General features: G+C 44.0%; 1 protein-coding gene across 1 annotated transcript in view; it reads right to left on the bottom strand.

The window, feature by feature from the left end:
* The window catches only part of LOC148816697 (alpha-2-macroglobulin-like), a 32784-nt gene extending 20077 nt beyond the window's left edge, over positions 1-12707 (bottom strand). The window contains exons 1-7 of the mRNA XM_088939626.1: positions 12646-12707; positions 5668-5848; positions 4705-4861; positions 3827-3879; positions 1734-1754; positions 1158-1326; positions 899-983 (exon numbers count right to left, since the gene is read on the bottom strand). Of these exons, the coding sequence (XP_088795752.1) occupies positions 899-983; positions 1158-1326; positions 1734-1754; positions 3827-3879; positions 4705-4861; positions 5668-5848; positions 12646-12707 (728 nt within the window). The remainder of the gene's footprint in view (positions 1-898; positions 984-1157; positions 1327-1733; positions 1755-3826; positions 3880-4704; positions 4862-5667; positions 5849-12645) is intronic.
* Between the last annotated feature and the right edge of the window lie 9960 nt (positions 12708-22667).

Consider the following 22667-nt stretch of genomic DNA (forward strand, 5'->3'; position numbering starts at 1 on the left):
AGGGCACCACTGCTCAATACTGTTCCAGCACCTCCAGAATTGATCTTTCCAGTCCTGCACCCTCAATAGGTACCTCGTTCTGTCATAACAGTAACAGTCTTTAATAATATGCATCTCTAGGGTGCAGGAGAAGACAAGCAGAGAGAAGTAAGAATGAAGGGAGACAAATTCTCAACTAGTAAAGGCACTGAAGAGAAATGTGTAGACCAAGAGTCAATATGTGCATGCCAGTACACAAGTACACTTGTTTCTTCAGTAAAGAAACTACAGCACGATGTTACACTTCAGGAAAGTGTTTACTGAAACACTTTTGCTTCTTTTATTTAATGTAGACAATGGGAAAGGTACAGTAGAACACATTCAGTACTACTATGTTTCAGAAAATATGGGAAAAGGGATTTAGGTAGAAGTGAAACAAAAGGAAAATGGGCAAAGAAAATGGCACCAGTTTTGTGAATTTGTTCACTTGTTCAGCTATCGTTCTGTTCTCTTGTCACCTGGAGTCCTAGACTAACAACTCAAATGCTACTAAAAATCTATTTTGTTCTGTTGTCTGTAACATTGGTTGGAATTAGATATTCCTTAATTGTGAGTGATTTTGATTTACATTTTCCACATCTAAGAAAGCTGTTGATTCATGTGTTCCCACCTTCACGATCATTTTAATTCGGAATTGTACTGTTGCATTTTCCCTGTTAACAGCTGTGTGTCAAGTAGTGACAGCTGAATGAACAACACTTTGGTTCTAGAGACCCAGAACACTGGTTCCTTTAAATGATCGTTGTTTTAAACATTTTAAGTTACTGAAGATACATTATATTGTTTTATTCTTTATCCAAAAAATCCATTATAATAGTTCCGAAGTTTTCGTTTGCCATACTTGAGGATTCAGACTCACTTGCCACAGACTTTAGCTGTGACTTTAGTGTCCAAAATGAAGATCGAGTCCGGAAGATGAGTCTCAACTTCAAATTTTGGCAGGACTGTGAACAGGAAGAAAAGAATTAGGTGTTACAGTCGCCTCTGAGATCTCATCCACTACATGGTCTCACAGTCATGCATCACACCTCCGTCTGTGAGGCAGCTCTTTTGCCTCCACTGCAGGAGACAGGCCAAGCTCAGCCCGAGGAGCATGCTGCCCAGCTCCAGGCGCTTACCAAACTCCTTGACTTTGAAGCGTTGGGAAACTCGTGTGCTTCCTTTTGCCAAGACTGCCAGGGTATATGTGCCTAGCCGGGCTTCTGGATTCAAGGGTTGTGACAGCTGCAGTATGCTCCCATTGGATGTTTGTTTGATCCACTGACTGATCCTGTTGGCTGCCGGGTCCTGGGGGTTTAGAGAGAGAAGTCAGGGTGGCTTTGTCAAAGCTGTACAATCACCTCATCTCTGCTTCCCTTCTTTAGCCTTGAAGGGGTTTTGCAGATGTGAGAATCTAATCAGGAAAGAACCAGGTCACAGAACACTGCCTGGGGATCTGTTTACTTTCATTGGTAGATTAATCCATTTCAAACAAAATTCCTGGACATGCTGGTTCTTTGTTTGCCCTCTTCAACTACCCTCTTGTGATTTCTAGTGCCCAACTCAATGCAGGATTTTAGCACTTGTTTCCCCATCAGTTATGGTCTGTGTGACCTCTGGATCCAAAAAGGTGATTAAATGAGATTGTGGAAAAAGTCTGGAATCTCCTCCATTGGAATACTGTCCTATTATGTCTAAGGCACAGTGGTTCTTACCCTCAGCTCCACAACGTCGTACTGCAAAAGAGAAACACAAACATAAGCAGGTTTACTTTGGCTTCACCAATTAGCTCACTACATACAACATGCAGCACTTCCCTTCTGCACTGTACACACAATAGACCAGCAGGGTTCCAGCACCCCTCCTTCCAGAATAATGGCTGCAGCTGGCACAGCAAGTCATACAGGAAACATGTATGCAGTACAGCAGCTCCCTTCACCTTCATTCAGTCAATTTGTTTTGCTTTTCTCAGAAGCTCTTTTGCCTCTGATCCTTGTGGTCAAGCAAATTTTGTGAAGCCTTCTACCCTCATTTCTTTCCCTCTTTTCTTTTCTCGTTTGTTTTCCCCCCTCATTCTGCTGCTGATGTATTGATCAGTGGGGGAGTGTGACCCTCTGACCAGGATCTGCTGTTTGTCTTCACTGATCAAACAGCACTGCTCTGATTACCTGTTTGTCCACATGGTTGCTCTAAACTGCTATCAGAAATCTTTAACACAGAGATGATCTCACAGTACTGGTCAGATGTACATTGCCAGTATGAACATATGCCACAGTACTGGTACAGTATGTGGCTGCATTGTTGATCCACAGGCTGTGTCCAATTGTACATTTGTACACCAGGTACATCTGTTCAGCTGTACCTTCCCTTTGTGCTTCAGATCAAGGCAACAATCTGCTGTTCTTTTATAACAACTTAAACAGCTGTTCCTGTTGCTTAAATGATACCCTGCAGCCTGTGTCATACAGGCTGTTCAGTCCTTTCTCAGCTCCTCCCTCTTACTTTGTCCTGTTTATAAGGCAGGTCCTTCATCCTTCATCAGCAATTCCAATTTTCCTTATCTGTGTGTACCCCCCCTGGCCTTAGTGTACAGCAAGATTCTAGAAAGGTCTTACCCCATAAAGGTCTACTCTAGAACACCATGATAAAATCAGTAGAAGCCATACTGAAACATTGTGGTAAAGTGTAGAAAGGTGAAGTAAAGCTTGCAATCAATGAAATCCATGGTCAAATATAATAATTAATAATAATAATTGCTTACACTTATATAGAACTTTTCTGGACACTCCACTCAAAGCGCTTTACAGGTAATGGGGACTCCCCTCCACCACCACCAAGGTGCAGCATCCACCTGGATGATGCAACGGCAGCCATAGTGCGCCAGAACGCTCACCACACATCAGCTATTAGTGGGGAGGAGAGCAGAGTAAATGAAGCCAATTCATAGATGGGGATTATTAGGAGGCCATGATTGGTAAAGGCCAATGGGAAATTTGGCCAGGACACCGGGGTTACACCCCTACTCTTTTCAAGAAACGCCCTGGGATTTTTAATAACCACAGAGAGTCAGGACCTCAGTTTTACATCTCATCCGAAGGACGGCGCCTGTTTACAGTATAGTGTCCCCATCAATATACTGGGGCATTGGGACCCACACAGACCACAGGGTGAGCGCCCCCTGCTGGCCCCACTAACACCTCTTCCAGCAGCAACCTTAGTTTTTCCCAGGAGGTCTCCCATCCAGGTACTGACCAGGCTCACACCTGCTTAGCTTCAGCAGGTTGCCATTTGTGAGTTGCAGAGTGATATGGCTGCTGGTCATATCAATATAACACTCTATAAGTTAACATAGGTAAACGTCCAAATAGAGAAGATGAATTGGGTGATGATGCAGGAATTAACTATAGTCAATACAATCTAGTGTTTCCTGGCTGCAATATTTACAGTGCTTCCACAGTGGTTTCTTTAAGGTACACACAAAAGGGAGAAAATGCTAAATATGAATTACTTTCTACAGTATCTTTAGTGTGATTGGGCTGGCCGGTCAACGTGCCCCATCGTATGGAAGCATTGTCGTAGATGTAGACACGGGTGCGAAAGTGCAACAGCCCCAAAACTGATCCTTGAGTTATGCCACTTATTTGCTCACCCACATCGAGGTTCCTCTCCTTGTTAGGGCTCTCTGGCACTAACTAGTGCTCTCTGACACTACTGTAACCACATCTGAACATGAACTTGTACAGTGTACATATAAGAAAAAATAAGAAATGTGTGAAGAAATTCTCACAGGATGAGATTGGAAACATACCACATCATTGACAGGAACAAAGTTCTCATTCAGAGAAACAATCCGGAAATGCACTAAAAAAAGAGAGAAGAGAAGACTATATAGAAATACACATTCAGGAATTCATGCAAACTTTACTTCTTAAAGTCATTAAGAGTTCAGTCCAGTGCAAAGTTCACACAAGGTACTGTAGGAACACTCCAATCAAAGTTTTAACGATAAATCGCTGAAATGCCAAGTTTGTCGATTTGTACAAGATTGTTGGCACAGTATCTCTGATGGTTGTGGTGTTATTACATTCTGATGGCCCAGCATGTGCACACAAGTATATAGCAAATGCTGAGGGTAGAAATCTACATTTCTATTGCAGTGTAGTTTGGGTCTGCATCTAAAAGCAAATATTTGACAGTTAAGAAACATCCATCTACTATCTCCATCTGCACTGTGTACTGTGCTGAGTACACAGAACTATAACTGCTGATCAGCCTTGTCCAGCCTGCTCATTCTTTCTTCTTTCTGGCTGATACTGTAGCTCTGTGGATTTATGAAAGGGATCAATAGTCATTTCAGGTCCATATTTTAGTCTACAGACGTATGAGTATGTGAGAGGTTATGCAATTCTGTTTGTAACAGTAAGTGTATGCATGAAATACATTCATTTCTATGTGTAGTGTAATGTTTGCTTATATACAGGATATATATTTAATTTCAAAGCCCCATGGAATGTCACATCCTATTCAAGCTAAGATCCAACAAATTTATAGGTGGGAGTTCCTAATATTTTGGCCGTCGTGTACAATTAGAAAGTGTCTGATTCTAGTACAGCAGATGTGAAGGTGAGGAGCCAGTGGGCTGAGCTCAGTCCTCCTGCACCCCCACATGGAGGAGAGGGAGAGTACCTGTCTGTCCTGGTTTGTAGATGGGTTTGTCAGTCTGAATGAAGATGAAGGAGCGAGAGGAACGGAAGTGGACCTCACTGCGCTTCTCCATTGTGAATCTCTCCCCTTGCAGCTGTACCTCCACCACCTCCTTAGAGTCAGAGGGCACTAGCGGACCCTGCGGACACAAAATCACAAATCCCCTGTCTGCAGAAATACAACCACACTGATACACCCCCAGGGTCTGCAGACACACATCCACACTGAAACCACCCCCACAACCACACAACACACCCTCACAGTCATGGGCACATGATTGCACTGATACACCCCCACAGCTGTTGACACCAAATAATCATCTCCATGCAAGACATGTCTCTGGGATCCTTGAAGAAGCACATTTTATACTTAATTATTCCTTAAACTTATGTAGTGCTTTTCTGGACACTCCATTCAAAGTGCTTTATAGGTAATGGGGACTCCCCTCCACCACCAGTGTCTAGATCCCACCTGGATGATGCGATGGCAGCCTTTGTGCGCAAAGTAGCTCATCACACATCAGCTGGGAAGGAGAACAGAGTGATGAAGCCAGTTCACAGAGGGGTGATTATTAGGAGGCCATGATTGGTAAAGGCCAATGGGAAATTTGGCCAGGACGCCGGGGTAACACCACTAACACTACTTTCAGCAGCACCAGGTACTGACCAGGCTCACACCTGCTTAGCTTCAGTGGGTTGTCAGTTGTGAGTTGCAGAGTGATATGGCTGCTGACATATTATAATATCCGTAAGTCATGTTCCAACACTGTTCTCTGAAGTTTGCAAATTGGATATGTGAAATGTTGGCAATGATATCTTTGTATATATATTTAACTGTATTTTTGTAGGTATCTATACCACAAGAGCTGAACCCTCCACTCCTAGCTCACAGCCTTGGCACTCTGACTGGCACCTATCATTGATGCCTGTCTAGTTTGGCACTGACCTGGAAGTGCTCACAGCGGTAGAAGCCCTGTGCTGTGGTCTCCTCCAGCAGCAATCTCCTGTCCTGCCCGGAGACCAGTGAGACAGACAGACGCAGGGTCTCGCTGGGGTAGAGAAGGGTGGCACACAGTTTGGACTTAATGCCTTCAGTGATCGTCTCAGGAAATGTCACCATGAAGAGCCTAGAGATGCAAAACACAAGCCAAACTGGTCAGCCACAGCTACAGACATGGTTCATTCACACGCTGGTCTTTGAAGAACAGAACAGCGTTAGTCACCAAGGGTCAATTGCAGTGAGTTTGCCGATTTACTACAGTGCTCTGTTCTGAGCTGATTATTATCCGGTACTGTAGTCAAGATCATCCTCGGGTGCCTGCTTGATTGCAACAAATAAACTTGCAAATAAAAGTGAGAGACCAGGTGAACCCATTGTAGTTCTGTACCAAGGATTGAGCAACACTGAAGGAGGCTGAGATTCAGAATATCTGAACTACAGTAATCGGACCAGTAAACTAAAATGTGGACTGACAATATATAGTTATGATTTTGAATATTGTATACAGTGTATATATAATGTTAGTTTTTAAGTAAGTATGATACTCCAGATGAGTACATTTAACTACCTACGTCATATTCTGTTGATTTCAACACACCACAAGTACAAGTATTGTGGGTTTGAATTTGATCATGAGGTATATCACAGTGGTTTTAATTTTCATTGACAAATGATATACTTGGACACCTTAGACTCATAAGAGACCACATTGGTAATTCATTTTTAATGTAGGCTACATTTAGGTGTAGAAAATACTGTGTACTTTCATGTGCTGCATTTGTTCTACTTCACCTGAGAGTGATTTCTGCCTGTTGAATTTGATGGTTTGGTTTACTGTGTCTCTACAGTTCTGATGAATAATGATCCTGACTTACTGCTGTTCCATTTCTAATCCATTCAGCCCTTCGGCTGTTTCCACCAGGGAAGAGAGGAGGTAGTGTTCTGATGAACTGTCCTAAGTATTTCACTTACTCAATTATAGTTTTAATTTAGCCTTGCATTTAACTAAATAAGATAACACATTTTACCCCCTTACCCTTATTACTCCACCAGTGTGAAGTACCAACAGAATAAATAACTGAGTGATACCCAGATGTGACATCGTGTTTGCTTATATTTGCTTAGATTTTACTTTGCTGCCCTTCACAGACTATTATCTCTATTATCTATATACTGATGGAAAAAGGAAACACGACATTTTCTGGAATGAGAACACTATAGTTATAGCTTATGTACTTTCACAAAAAGTTGTCCATTTGTTTTAAGCCCTCTGACCAGCAATACAGCTTGTGCAGTGAGGCATTGTAACTTGCCAATCACAAGAAAGCTCATTAGTTGCACTTTTACCCAATGAATGCCTGATCAGGTTACCTTTAAAAAGGTATTAATTCAAAGGTACTGCAAGAAAAAGGCCACAGTTTTCTGTGCATTTCATAATGCCTTGAATGTCACCAGAAGCAAGGGAGAGGGCCATTGTCATGCTGCAGGCAGGCATGTCATGTGCCAGCGTTGCCAGACACTATGGAGTAAGTTGCTCCACTGTGTCCCGACTGTAGAGAAGGTTTCAACAAACCAGTAGGACAGATGACTGTCCAAGATCCAGTCACCCTCGAGTGACCACACCAGAGCAGGACCGACACATCAGACTGGTCCATCTGAGAGATCGTTTCAGATCTGCCATCTGTATTGTTGCTGAAACTGCCAGCAAACACAATGCCCGCATCAGTGACAGGACAGTGAGGCTCCATGCTGCTGGCCTTAGAGCAAGGCGACCTGTCCAAGGCCCTCTGCTCACACCTCCCTGACGTCACACGTGACTGGCTTGGGCCAGACAGAGGCTGTGATGGACTCATCAGCAGTGGCATCAGGTCCTCTTCACAGATGAGTCACTCTTCAGCCTGTTCCATGCAGGTGGGAGGGCCAGATTGTGGAGGAGGAGGCGTTGCGTTTCTTTTTTACATCGGTATAAATATATATCTCAGAACTCTCTGTTTCATACTACAGGCTTTATATACATTTCACGAGGAATGACAGCAGCTGAAAGCTTGGGAGAAATTAGAATCGTTTATTGTGATGTGGAGATTTGGCGTAACCTGCTTGGCTGAGGGCCAACCTCCCGGCCGTTGGACGGGGAGGATAGGACCCCCATGCCACCAATGGGGTAGCTGCAAAGGTGGAGAGGGGGTGGAGGAGGGATGCAGAAAACGAACGAGGAAGAGGAGAGGGTGACGTTTGATATTTATGGAGACCGGTTGTTTACATCAGGATTAGTGAGAATTGCGGCAGCTGTGTTGAATGAGCGCGGCTGCCTTCATTCCTCCCGAACTTTCATTAAAAACTCCATTTCACGAGGAATGACAGCAGCCGAAAGCTTGGGAGAAATTAGAATCGTTTATTGTGATGTGGAGATTTGGCGTAACCCGCTTGGCTGAGGGCCAACCTCCCGGCCGTTGGACGGGGAGGATAGGACCCCCAAAAGAACCAAGTGGGACCCCCAGTCACCAGTGCAGAAAAACAAAAACAAAAGATTATTGGGCCAATTCAGCTGAGGAGAGAAAGTGCCTGCTTGAGGATACCGGGGTTAGTTTTAATGTATGCATGGTAAGCCTCGGAGGATCAACGGCCGAGTTGCTTGATGAGATACTCGGGTATGCCTTAGTGAGCGGCGGAGGATGCGGCCCCTGATCTAAAGGAGTGCCCGGAGAACTGTTTAGGAGGGTATCATGATACGGCCCTTCTCATTTGCGAACGGAGGGACAGTAGGCGAAGCTCCGGCGGAGGTGTGAAGATGTGCGTAATGGGATAGAGGCTCGTAAGGGCTTATGTAGGAACAGAGTTTGAAATAATAGATGAGAGTGGCGGATCTGAGTTGGTTGGTTTTGCTTTTCTTGAGATAGAAGGTCTGTGTCTCGGAAGATAAGATGGAGATGTTGGATAAGCAGGGTTGAGAAGAAGGATCGAAAAATGTGGAATTAACGGTAATTTCGGAGCGCCTTAGGAAGATAAAGAAGGCTGACAAGAATAAAGATTCAAGAGGGCGGTCGACCCAGGGTGAGTGGTAACCTGACCTGACAATGTAGATGCAGGATTCAAGGATGTCTGAGGTAAGTGGTGCGCGTAGGTTCGGAAGTGGTTTTTCAAGCCAGTGAAAGCCTTTAAGGAGAGTAATTTGAGGGTGGATAAGGGATGGACAGTTCGTGCCGAAAAGGAGTGGATGCCGCACAGGTATACTTTGGTGGTGGATGCTCGTACCTTGAGTGAGTTTCTACGATAGCAAACGAAGGATGATACGGTGAGAATGTCGAAAGAACAGAATTTTATGTTCGCGGAGAGGTGGAAGGATTGGAAGCCCTTCCAGGCAGTGCAGTAAGAATCGAAAGTTCGAGGGGCGATCCCTAAGAGAATAGTTTGCTGGTCCAGCTGGAGATAGCGATGGAAAGGATGATTCAGAGGAATGTGAGTTCCAAATAGGGAGGTACTGTGCACGGGTTCGGTCTTGCATCTGGTGCCAAGTTCCTGAATTGAAAGCGAGAGGGAGAGTCAGCTATCTCATTAAGGTGGCCTGGAATGTGAGCAGCTGCGCGGATGAATTGATGTGTGAGAGAAATCCATTGAAGGCGGCAGAGGAATTTCATGATGGATTGGGATGAAGACCTTCCTTTGTTGATTATATGAACTACTGCATGGATGGCCGAATGGATGAGGACGGTTTTTGTTTCCAATTGTGGCCCCAAAGAGAAGCAGCGACGACAATTGGAAATATTTCTAACAAGGCCGATGACTGGTTGGCGAGAGGGATTGGAGAGAAATCAGGAGGCCAAGGGGCCGCAAACCATTGGCCTTTGTAATAGCCTCTGAAACCGACTGAGGGGGCTGCGTCTGTGAAAAGCTGGATATCCTCAGTGTCAGAGAGGAGGTCATCGTAGAAGAGAGATATGCCATTCCAGTTGGCCAAGAGAAGCTGCCAAAGCCTGAGCTCGGATTTACAGTTGGCTGAAGGGCTTACGTGGTGGTAAAGAGAGGGCACGGAAGAGGCGAGGTCGAGAAGGTAGACCGTCCTTGAGGAATGATATGCATGGCGTAATTGAGGTGGCCGAGCGGAGATAGAAGTTCCCTCTTTGTGCGAAATTTGGCGGAAGAATAGATAGAGATATACATCTGGATCCTGTCGATTTTGTCGTGAGGCAGGGAAGCGGAGAAATTGATGGAATTGAGGGTGATCCCGAGGAATTGGATTATATGAGAGGGGCCAGTTGTTTTGTCCATGGCAAGGGGTACCCCTAGTTTCCTAAAACGGAAATAAGTGTGGTGGAGGGTCTTGCAGGTGGGGTGTGAGGAAAGTCTATGGTAAGGAAATCGTTGAGAAGGTGGACGAGAAAAGGAAGCTTATAGTTATTCGACGGGATCCAGCCGAGAGCTTCGGCTAAGGTACCGAAAATGTTTTGGGCTACTCCTACGTCCGAAGGTAAGGCGGACTGCGAAGAACTTGTTCCGCCAATGAACTCCGAAGAGGTGCCAGAGGTCTGAGTCAGGAGGCATAACTTTAACGGCACTGGAGATGTTGGCCTTAGCGAGCCAGGCGCCCGGACGGACCGCTATACCAATGGGATTGATGTGGTATGCAGGGAATGGGGAAGAGTCAAGTGGGCCGATCATGAAACCATTCTCGACTTTGGATGCTAGCAAGGAATCAATGGACTGGGGATCGGCGGTGGCAGATTGCAAATTTTTGCAAAAGACGAAGGAAGAAGGAAGTGTGCACGGGCCTGGTGAGAATCCGAAGGAAAGGCCGTCGAGTAAGATGTGGGTGGAAGAGGGGTCGGGGTGACGGAGCAGGCCGAAAGCAAGAGTGGGGATGTCGATTGGGGTAGACGGAAAAGCCAATAGTCTTTTGGGAATGCTGAAGGTGGAGCGAGCATGAGCTTCGCCGCAGAAGCTGCAAATGTGAAGGAAGTGATGAAGGGGAGAGGTACGTGTAGAGGAATTGAAGATGTTGGAAATTTGTTGGCCTCTGATCATCACGATGGGGTGACCGCGAATGTCTTTGGACCGGGAAGGTTTGAAGAAGACCTGGCGGGAGAATAGATGCTGTGGGGGAGAAGGGGCGGAGTTGGGGTTGGGCTTGCGGACGGTATCTGGGCAAAGATTTGATGAATGTGTCCAAGAGGAACAGAAGTCGCAGGAAAGAGCTTGGACACCGGTGAAAGTGCGGCAGTAAAGCTCAATGTCGAGGGCTCCCCAGTAGGTGCGCTGGTTCCGTTGGAGTAGGCGGGCAGCGGCCTCGGCCAAGAACTGCTTATGGTAATCGTAGAACAGGGAGGGGCGTGAGCCTGGGGCCTTAGACTCGGCAGCAAGGAGATTAGGGCAGGAGGCTGGGTGGAAGAGGCTAGGTGCAGTTGTTCAGCAGAGGAATGGATTGCTTGGGGGAAGAGACAGACACGGATATATCAGGACAAGACAAGACAGAAGATGCGACATGCAGAGGCGCGGGCGGCCTCGGGGTCCTCACGTTGGGATGAGTGGCGGCAGCGCGGGTGATGTCATCAGAGGGCGCCGGGGGAAGCTGGGGAGTTGATGTTTCCTTGTGTAGACTGCGGTTAAGTACAGGGAAAACAAAGCCTTTTTTTTTTTGGAAGCGTTTCTTTTAAAATGGACGCCATGTTTTCGAAGTATCCTCTGGAGGCTTGCTACGGTCCGGTTGGAAGTCGTGAGAGATGATCCAGGAGAAGGGGGAGCCGATGTGCGTGAAGCGCGGCGGCAGGGACATCCTCGAGAGAAGCGGGGGTTATTTGGAGACGGAACGCAGTCTTCGGCGAGGAGTTGGATCTTGTGAGGACTGGCTGGGAGATGAGCGGCGCTGATGTGGCACGGCGGCTGAAGGAGGCAATGAGACGGAGGTGAGGGGAGCTGTGGGGGGTGGACTGGACGAGAAGGGTAGGAGAGTCTCCTGTGCTGCAGAAAAAGTCTTCGTTGGAGCGGCGGATTTGTAGATCCATGAGAAGGGAGCACGGATTCGAGCTAGGCGAAAACAAACCATGCAGAAAACGAACAAGGAAGAGGAGAGGGTGACGTTTGATATTTATGGAGACCGGTTGTTTACGTCAGGATTAGTGAGAATTGTGGCAGCTGTGTCGAATGAGCGCGGCTGCCTTCATTCCTCCCGAACTTTCATTAAAAACTCCATTAGTAGGTGTAATGCTAATAACACTTTTCTTCATGATTAGAACATGAGACACAGGTCTATTGGATTGTGGTTTCAATTCAATATTAGTTGAATATAACAACAAATGTCCCGATAAAGGCTTCTTAATATCATTGCACAGTGACAGTATTTCAGTAATAAGCCGCTACTACATTCAGAACTTTCTCATTTGATTCAGTGCAATCCTCTTAGTACAGTAGTTAATTGGTTTGTCTATGGCAATAGTTATACTAACTGATCCTTTACATTAGTATCCTCCAGAGAGTTACAGTTGTTGCTTTGTGTTCATTGCAATTGAGAACATTTATAGCAGAGCTTTAGCCTGATTTCAGCATCCAGGATCGGTACTGTTGGAGTTTACATGGCAAATCATATCATGTGTGTATTAAGATAAGGAATGTCCTGTGCCCATGAAAATGTTTACAGACTGAAAAACTGAACTGCAGTATTACTATTCATTCCACTTAAAGCTACACAAAAGTCAATTTGGAAGCATAGGACACATCCCTAATAGTGCTGGACAGAAAACAGCACCACATCTTTGCAGACGGGATAAAGAGGAAAATTTAATTAATATTTTTGAATATTTCAAACACCTTTAAACATAGCTTTGAGAAATTAAATTGCATCTAAACAACAGCAAGCAAGATGAGTTTGTAACAAACTCTTAGTGTCATAGTTGTTAATCTATAGAGCCTGTTGGACAGCAGGAGTGGACTTACGGTGGTGTGGATGCCTGGCAGGTACAGAGCAGTAGGCAGGCCAGTGAAAACCCCCTCCACATGGTGACAGCAGACTGCAGCGAGAGAGACAGCAGAGAGAGCAGATTTCCTGGCAGTGTTGCTCCAGGACTGACCAGCTGGAATGAGACCCACACCACTTATCCAAGAGGCAATCCTCCCATCCCCCAGCTGCCTTCTGTAACTTTCCTTAAATCTCCTCCTGGTCTGGAGGACCAAGGGCACAGAGGTGATTGACCTGTGTGATCAGATCAATGAGTGGGCAGCGCCCACAGTTGTAAAGCAATGAAGACTCCAGCTGACAAGATTAGCAAATTAGGGGGGTGTGAATTCACAGAGGATGGCCTGCACACAAATGGAGTTTATATAACTAAAGTTTGGGAGGGATGACAACAACCTCGGTCAATCATTCCCAGCCATCAGTGATTAGCAATCACTCCCTTAGCCCTTCCTCCACCGAACACTATAGATACCAAATGCAATCTCTCTCTCCCTTGCTTGCGACTTTTGCATCCCACTTCCACCCCAATTCCACTTCTGCAGCTACCCCTTGGTTACCTTGCAGGGGGGTCCTGGCCTCCTCGTCCTATGGCCAGGAGGTTGGCCCTCAGCCAAGTGGGTTAAGCCAAATATTCGCTCCACAATAGTTCGTTACGCTTCGATTTTGGGCGTTGTCATTCCTCGTGAAAATTAAAAGGAACCCACAGCACACAGCACTGTGAAGACAGAATCAAGGCATGGGCAGGGAAGAGCTCCATATGACCACAACTGTTTTTTTACTTAATAACTAACCAAAGACATGTGTCTCCATTTAAGGTCAGGGATCAGATAAATGGCTTTACTTTACCTAACAAAGATAGCCTCTGTAGCTGGAAGTCAATAGGTAGAAATACAGAAACAGTGTCAGTGTTAGGCCTGGCCGACCTTAATATAAATTGGACCCTGTGCGGAGAAGAGGGAGAACTAGGAAGATGAGAGATTTCTTCAGGCGATAACAATCCGATCCGTGAGACTGAAGTCGTTGTCTAAGGACGAGGTCAGGTTCAAAGCCGTGGTTTCCGTTCAGAAAAGTTTTAGTGAAAAGTTTACTCTGGGAAGCAGGAAGGTGCCCATGAAGATAAAGAAAAGAAAGAAGGAGGTGAAGCACTAATCTGGGAAGAGGTACATGGTTGAGGCTGGATGCTAGATGGAGAGAAGACTGTCCTGGAGAGGACTAATCAGAGTGAAGACTGCTTCAGCCCCAGGGCCGAGACAGTCCAAGATGAGCCCCGAGATGCCGGTTGAATGAGGCTGCTCGGAAATGAAGCCAGGTTCGCAACATGAGTGAGAGGTCATGGAGAGATGTCCGGGATTCCAGTTAGGAATGGACTGGTAGGAGTGAAGGCTGCTATAGCAGTGGATCGGGGACTGTCCGGAACGAGATCTGAGATCCCGGTTGAATGAGGCTGCTCGGAAATGAAGCCAGGTTAGCAGTGAGAGGGAGACAGTAGGGGAGAGGTCTGTGGTGCCAGCCAGGAATGGACAGCTTGGAGAATAGATCAATGCTTTGAAACTCATAGATTCTGATTTACATTTAGATTTGAAATTGATGACCTTTCAAAGGATCGTACACTACAAGAAACATGAGATTAGGGATTTTGATAGCTGTTCATTGTTGAAACCTAATTATTCGAGAAAGCTGTCTGCTGCTAGATACTCATGGATCAAAGAATCACATCAAGCCATTTCCTGAAAGATGTCAAGAAAACTGTTTCAACAATAGAGTGGGATCGTCTGTTCCATTCACCCACATCTCTCTGAATAAAGCACTGTTTATTCCTAAATGTTGTGCAAAGAGAGCATGGCCAGACTGAGGCCTGGGGACCACAGGTTTAAGGGCGGTATTGAGCTCATTTCACATAGTTGAAGGTAAACACTCTACCAATCATATGGTACAGAAAACACACCTGCCCTGGTCTATGGCTAAGTCTATCTATTTTTGCTTCTCATTTTCATTTTCAACAAAGGATTTTATCAAGTCTCTACACCGTAATTAAGTAAAGTGGTTTCTTTAAAATAGGTAATAACTGAAATTGAATTAATCTTTAGACAGCAGCCTTATATTGAAGCTGTATACAGTATTTTGACAAATTAGAAGACATATGTAGTTTAAACAAATTATTCTTGATCTATTCTAGAGAGCTTTACGATTGTTGGTAAATGAATTCAGTGAAGTACAATAGGGATTTTACCCTAAACTATGAAAACTAGTACTACTACTACTACTACTACTACTACTACTGAATCTGTACTGTTGAGACTTTTGTCTGTGAAGCTGCAAAAGAGAAAAGATGACTTACACTTTGGGTGATACATTTTATAGTATCTCATGAAGAACAATACTGTCACGCCCTCTGCAGCCAGAGGGCGCTCCTTCTCTGACCTGTCCCTGGTTTCCGGTCTGCTGTCCTTCCGGTCCCTCTCTTTCCCTTGGGCTATATATTTCCGGGTCTTGCACTCTGTCCTCGCTCAGCATTGACGTTCGGATGTCCTGAGACCCGCCTAGCACCAGGGAGCCCCACGTCCGCTCCCTGAGGGCATAGGTTTCTATACGGCATTCCTGAACTCTTTGCACTATGAGCCCGGGCCTTTTTCCCGTCTCGCCGCTACGCATATGGGTCTTTTTCCGCTCTCCTGCTCCCCACGGTTAGTCCCTTTGGACGTCCGTGACAAATACAAAGACCAAAAGATGCATTATAAATAAAAAAAAACTCTGGTTAAGCGTGGGTTAACCAGTTCCTGTTAACCCATGACCATGCCTCCCTCTCTTTCTATTAAAGCCTAGCTGTCTGCATCCACTTTTGCTCAGTATCGGGTTGTACCTCTTGGTATATGCTTCAGAGCTTTCTTTTGTGAATCAGTCTGCCTCCTGGTGATTTTGGCCTTCTGCATTGCCTACTTGACTTTGTCTTTTAAGAATTAAGTGTTATCCTGGTTTTTGGACACTGAATTTTTCCTTTGACTACGATTCCTGACCACCCTGTGGCTTCCTGGTCTTCTCTTCACCTGCGTAGGGTCCATCAACATGTACTCACTGAAATCAGTGTAATAGAATACTGAGCCAAAATCATGGACCCCGCGGAGCAGGAAGCAGCCTCAAGCAACTCCTGCTACTACCAACCCTCGTTCAAGGCCTGTCATAACTCCTGAGAGATTTGATGGCAACCCAGCTAAATGCTGGGGTTTTGTAGCTCAGTGTTTTCTGGTTTTCAAACTTCACCCCACAGAATTCCCCACACTGCAGGAAAAGGTTGCATTTACTGTATAATCTCTTTGTTAACCTCTTGGAAAAGGCCGCCTTATTATGAAATATTTCAAGAACAGTTAAATTTTTCATCATGCGGCTCCCAGATAGGATGCTATTTATCGCCTCCCTACCCTTTGTCAAGGAAGATGCACCACCACCGAATATGCCATAGAATTCTGCGTACTAGCAGCAGAAACCACATGGGATGATGAAGCCCCATCTTTCTTTCACCAGGGCTTGTCGGAGGAAATAAAGGACCATCTTTCGGTAGTGTCATTAAAGGGGAAAACATTGGAGGAAGTCATTAACCAAGTAATCGATATAGATGACCAGCTCCAAGAGCGTTACTGGGAGAGATTCCGGACCATGCAACCTCCTCTTCCTAGTTTGTCCAGGACTCACTCCCAATCTGCATCTGAACAACCCATGGAACTCAGTCAGGCAAGATTGTCCACCGAGGAAAAAGAAAGATGCTGGAGAGAAGGTCACTGTCTATACTGTGGCTGTCATGGACACTTTTGGGGGAAAATGCTCAGCTAGGCAGTCTCCACGCTCCCCAGTCAAGAAAGAACTACTGGTGAGCAAAACCCCTTCACACTTTAAACCCCCCGAAGGACTCTTCGTTCCCACCACAGTCTCCTGGTATAATACCCACCTCTCTCTTCTCTTTTTTATTGATTCAGGGGCAGCTGGCAATTTTATAGATTCAACCTTAGCTTGAGCCTGGAATATTCCCCGGAGCCTCTGTATACCCCTTTGAGTACAAGCCCTGGATGGATCTCCCGTAGCTCTTGGATTAACAAATTGCAAACCATCTCACTTACCCTGCAGGTCGGGGCCACTCATTTCAAGAACATCAGTTTTCTTCTTCTGGACTCTTCAACCCATCCCCTCTTACTCGGTTACCCATGGCTAAGGTCACATGACCCACACTTCGTGGGCTAAAGGCGAGCTTTTAAAGTGGGGATCACTATGCCAAATCAATTGCCGTCGCCTCCCACTGAAACTGACACATTTATTTTTCTACGACAGAATCCTCTGAGATCTCCTTGCAATACTTTGATTTATGAGAAGCCTTTAGTAAACAAAAAGCCATGTTCCTACCCCCCCACTAGCCCTATGACTGCAATTGATCTCCTACCGGGAACCTTACCACCCAAGGGGAAGGTCTACTCACTGTCCCGTAATGAATCAGAAGCCCTGAAACAATACATTCAGGAATCACTTGAGGCGGGCATCATTTGTCCCTCCGCATCCCCCATGATTCTTTTTTGTACAAAAGAAGGATTGGGGTCTACGACCTTATATTGACTGCCATGCCTTGAATGAAATAACCATCCAGAATCATTACCCTCTACCGCTGATACCATCTGTACTAGAATCTGTTCAAAGAGCCACTATCTTAACCAAACTCGACCACTGGGGTGCCTATAATCTTATCCGCATCAGGGAAGGAGATGAATGGAAGATGGCATTCATGACGACCCATGGGCATTATGAATATCTTGTCAGGCCTTTCGGTCTCGTTAACGCCTCTGCCGTCTTCCAGAACTTTGTTAACAATGTATTCAGAGACTTAATACAAAAATATGGCCTGGTGTACTTCGATGACATACTGATTTACTCACGCACCTTTCCGGGTCATGTTTCCCATGTTCTAGGGGTACTCAAAATATTAATAAATAAATTATATGCCAAATTAGAGAAGTGCGAGTTTCTTAATCCTCACCAGGCTAGATGGTCTCTGTTTTTTTTTCACGTCCACTTTCTTATTACCTACACTCTAGGCTCCAAGAATCTCAAGGCAGACGCTATATATACAGATGCAGCCATTCAAAGTGCGCGTTACAGACACGTACCGCAGGTGACGTCGCTCAGTATGACGCAAGATGACGCGGGGCACCGCAGTACGTGATTGGTTGACCGACAGGGGCACTCGTGGTCCGTTGGTCTGTCGTAGAAAGACAGTAAACGTCTTTGCTGTGCCCGTTGTAGGTATTGAATTTTACCACTGAAGGGAAATCTTAGTAGCTGAGCATAAAAAGAATAGGAGCATACTGTAACGCGTGTGAAGGTCATAAACGATATTAATTTTGGAACATAAACATACAGTGTATAGCTGGTCTTGGTACTTTAAAGAAAAAAATACACACCAGTATTCCATTTCTCCCTAAACATTTTAAGCTTCGAAGTCTTTAACTAACGCGATACCGGAGTCAACAAGCATACTTTTAGAATTTGATTAAAAGGGAATATAATATGGAATCGCGTATCTAAAGAATTTAATAATGGTATTCGTGTGCTGCGACAGGGCTGTGTAGGGCTGTTTCGCCTGCCTGTTCATGTGAGCTGTCTTGTAGACGTGACTACCAGCTGACAGGTTGTGTTTTCGAATCCAGCTGGTGCTGGTCTTTTCTTTTAACAAACATTTCTTCGAAAAAATAGAATAGCGATATTATGGACAATCAATTGACTTTTATATTTCAAAATATCGCAACATGATCGATATTTGCGATATTTTGAACATATCTTCCCTTCTGACAGCGGTGCCTGCTTCTATTGTGTGTGTGTGTGCAACAGAGTAAATTTTTAATAGCGTTTTAAGCGAATAGGTAATTAGATTGCTCGTAAACCTAATCGCTTTTTCTACATAAACACAGCATGATTACTCTCTGAAAATGCTTTTCCTTTATTTTTAAAGTAGGCTCAGATTTCAACTATAGATCGTATTATTATAAACTTTCTTGGAAAAATGTATTTTATGTAAACCATGTTTGCTATTAATTCATTTAGGGCTAAAATACGTTCATTGTCTTCCAATCGAGTCGAGTTGACATTGGAAGCCTGCCACACCCGGACTGTTAAACCAACGCATTAGCACGTCAAAGCCCATTGAGGGTATTGAGCCAGTATTGGCTTTAGTATTCCCCCCCTCTCCCCTCAATTCAATTCAATTCAAGGTGTTTTATTTGCATGACAGATGGGTACAAGCAGTGTTGGGTATGTATATTGTAACGCTTACGGCAGACAGGCACTGTGTAACAGCCGGCGCACCAGAGCAGCGCACCGAGGGAGCGTCTGCATTTATAACTTGGTTTTTAAAATTAGTCAAGCAATATGAAGCATCTTCTTTTACTTTTGAGTCCCTTAAATACATTGAACACAGCTTTCTCACCACTTAAGATTGCTCTTGATACCATCCTTACACAAAGCAGAAGGGAGATTTTAGTGCCTGAGCATAAAAAGAATAGGAGCATACTGCAACGCGTGTGAAGTCCATAAACGATATTAATTTTGGAACTTAAACGTTCAGTATATGGCTGGTCTCGGTACTTTAAAGAAAACATACACACCAGTATTCCATTTCTCCCTAAACATTTTAAGCATCGAAGTCTTTAAGTAACGCGATACCGGAGTCAACAAGCATACTTTTAGAATTTGATTAAAAGGGAATATAATATGGAATCGCGTATCTCAAGAAATTAATATGCAATAACTGAGTCAAGGGACTCAGAGGATCCAAGGCTAGACTGAGTATAATAGGCTTCGGGCTTCTATTGTGACATCTACTGTAAATTACAGAAATGTTAAAAGTAAACAAAATAAAGTAACTAAAATGTGGTCTAAAATCACCCCTTTAGACACCCCTTTTACTTCACTGGTGTCAGATATGAAAGGCAATAGTCTCCCGTTCTGTCTGCTGTGTGTTGCAGCAGAGGGACTCCCTGCCGCTGAAAGGGGCAGAGTAACTTGCATGCCCTCTAGTACAGTTTACACATGCACGACTTTAAAAGCTAGCAAGACAGGTTTCGATTCACATTAGCTGGCGAGCCTTGTTAAAAAAACGAATGATAATGTAACATGCCACTGTTCATGAACAAAGTTATACTGAGATTTCCTAAGATACGCGATTAAAAAATAAATAAATAAAAATTTGAATCTCCTGCGGAGCACATTCCATAAGAATCAGTGGTTTTACAGTATATATCGCCTTTAAAGGTGGCTTCTCAAAACGCTTTACGGGATAAAAACAACCAGAACAGCAGCAACAACAATATTGTATTTCGTTGCACTTTGAAAACCAAGTAATAACTTAACTATACAGTACGTGCAAACGTTTCGTATGTTGCTGTCGTGAATGCCTGCGTACCCATAAGTATCTTATTTGCCTTGAGTCTGTCTACAGTATCTCTGTCCCACTACCCCCATCTCTCCCTCAATTCAATTCAAGGTGTTTTATTTGTTTGACAGATGGGTACAATTCTTGTTGGGAATGTATACTTTGATATTTACACCCGGCGCGGCACCGAGGGAGCGTCTGCATTTATAACTTGGTTTTTAAAATTAGTCACGCAATATGAAGCATCTTCTTTTACTTCTGAGTCCCTTAAATACATTGAACACAGCTTTCTCACCATCCTTACACAAAGCAGAAACTGTCCAATGACTCACAGTACAAGTGGAAAGATTACAGATTTTAATCGTCTTTAATTTTGTCTTTAATTTTGCCTGTGGAGTGTATCTTATTAAGCTCTAAATTGCATTTTGAGCGCGGTTTTTTACTTTTTTTTAATTGCATTTTGGGCGCGGACAGCACATACAAGGGTTAATGAACTGCGCCAAGAAATTTAAAATAGTATTCTTTAGGTGTGAGGGTAGGAGTGGACCGCAGCAGGCATAATCAGCAAACCAGGAAAACAAAGAACAGGACAGGTGAGATGTGTATCCAGAAAGCGAGTGATCAGAAAAAGGAAATGGAAAACGCAGAAAAAGAAAACGCTTTACAGGATAAAAACAATAACAACAGTAGTGGCTGGGCAAACGATTTTTTTTATCGAAATACAAATTGAGATACTGTACTGTATAATGATGTGCATGAACAAAGGTATACTGCAATTTTCCTTAGATACGCGATTAATGCTTCGTAGGAGGAGGCGGTCTTTTCCTCTTGTCTAACAGTTTGTCCACAAACAAAACATTCCTGTTAGACAAAAGGAATTGAAAAAAAACAATTTTGTCAATGAAAACCGGTGTGTGTGTCTCTCCCTGCTGGATGTTCCTCTCACAAACTGCTGAATGAATAAAATAATTTTATTGAAAATGCGTTTGCGATTGTCTGGTATTTAATCTGGTCCCTTTTAACTGTTTTTCGATCTACTGTATTGCTTTGAGATGCCACTTTTAAAGGCGATATGTAAAATAAAGTTTTTTTTATTATTGTTATAGAGAAACATGATCAGATTTTCCCTGGTTCAGAAAAAAGATCTAAAGTGCTACACATAACTTTCTTAATTCGATGTATTTAAAGCAGTGAACTACTGTAGGTGTCACATAACATTCAGAAATACAATCACGTATTTGACAAATAAAAACGATTATAATCTAATCCTTCCACGTTTGATCCCAAAATCCCAAGAAATATAAATCTTGACGGGTAGAAAGCTATGCTGAAAGTTTATTAAGATGCTTAGAAGACAAAGATACTGTATCAATTTATGTTGCATTAGCCTGATTATGATTAAAAAACACATATAATTAAACACGCGTTTGCGATTTAAATCAGAACACGATTTAAATCAATATCGATTCCATATTATATTAGCAGAAAAGCTTAAAACTACCACTTTTTCACACGCTATTTCACATGCTAGTTAAATACTTCGATGCTTAAAATCGTTAGGGAGAAATGGAATACCGGTGTGTATTTTTCCTTTAAAGTGCCGAATCCTGGAATCTGACTGGCTGACACCCCTCTGAAGTGGTTCCATAAAATCTGGTATACGGAAAAGAAAGCGTTGATAAATACAAGTGTCTTTTAATACACTCTTTGCTGTGCTCTTGAGGATCCTTGTGATATTTTAAGCTCTAGTTGAATGATAAGTGTCGCATTTTAAATCATTTTCGTAGTTAGAAATTATGAAACGCCCTGTTAAAAGCAAGGAAGTTTTTATGCCCGTTGAAGTAAAACAAAATGCCTGACAAAGTATGGCTTGGACAGATTCCAAGTGCTTGTACAAATGTGCTAAAGAAATTATACTTTGAGTATACAGCTTGTCTAAAGTCATCCATTATTAATACTATTAGTAATATCTTCAGTAAAGGCTTTGATGCATAAATATTTATGATAAAGGTAGGCTGTGTACTTTTGTCCAACTGAGCAATCTTGCTTTCATAAAATATACCAACATTTTAATGACTGATGATTAACATGCTGTAATACACAGTTCAAAATTAAAGGCTCAAATGCTGTACATGAGAGGTTAAGCTCCCCCTGGCGGTTTTACAAGGCGACGCCGGATAGTTAACCACGTGACACCACGTTAACTGCGTCATACCGCGTGATACTGTGACACGCCCACCGGGGTATGCCGCGAAATACCTCACGCATTTTGAATGGCTGCATCTGTATAGAAGAAGTGGTAAGATGGGCTCTGGTAGGTAAGACCATTCCTCTCCAGTGTCCTCCAGACCGTTTGTTCATGGATAATTCTGTTAGATCCTCTGTTTTCCAGTGAGGGCATGACTCACGCTTCACCGGTCACCCAGGTACTCATCACACCTTTGAACTCCTGGCAAGATATTTTTGGTGGCCCACCGTGAAAGAAGATGTCTCCGAATACGTCCGAGCATGCTCCATCTGTGGCAGGATCATGTCACTCCGGATGAAACCGGCATGCCTTCTTCAACTCCTACCTATACATGAACGTCTCTGTTCTCA

This window comes from Atractosteus spatula, chromosome 22 (genome assembly GCF_055471065.1).
Source record: "Atractosteus spatula isolate fAtrSpa1 chromosome 22, fAtrSpa1.hap1, whole genome shotgun sequence".
Classification (NCBI taxonomy): domain Eukaryota; kingdom Metazoa; phylum Chordata; class Actinopteri; order Semionotiformes; family Lepisosteidae; genus Atractosteus; species Atractosteus spatula.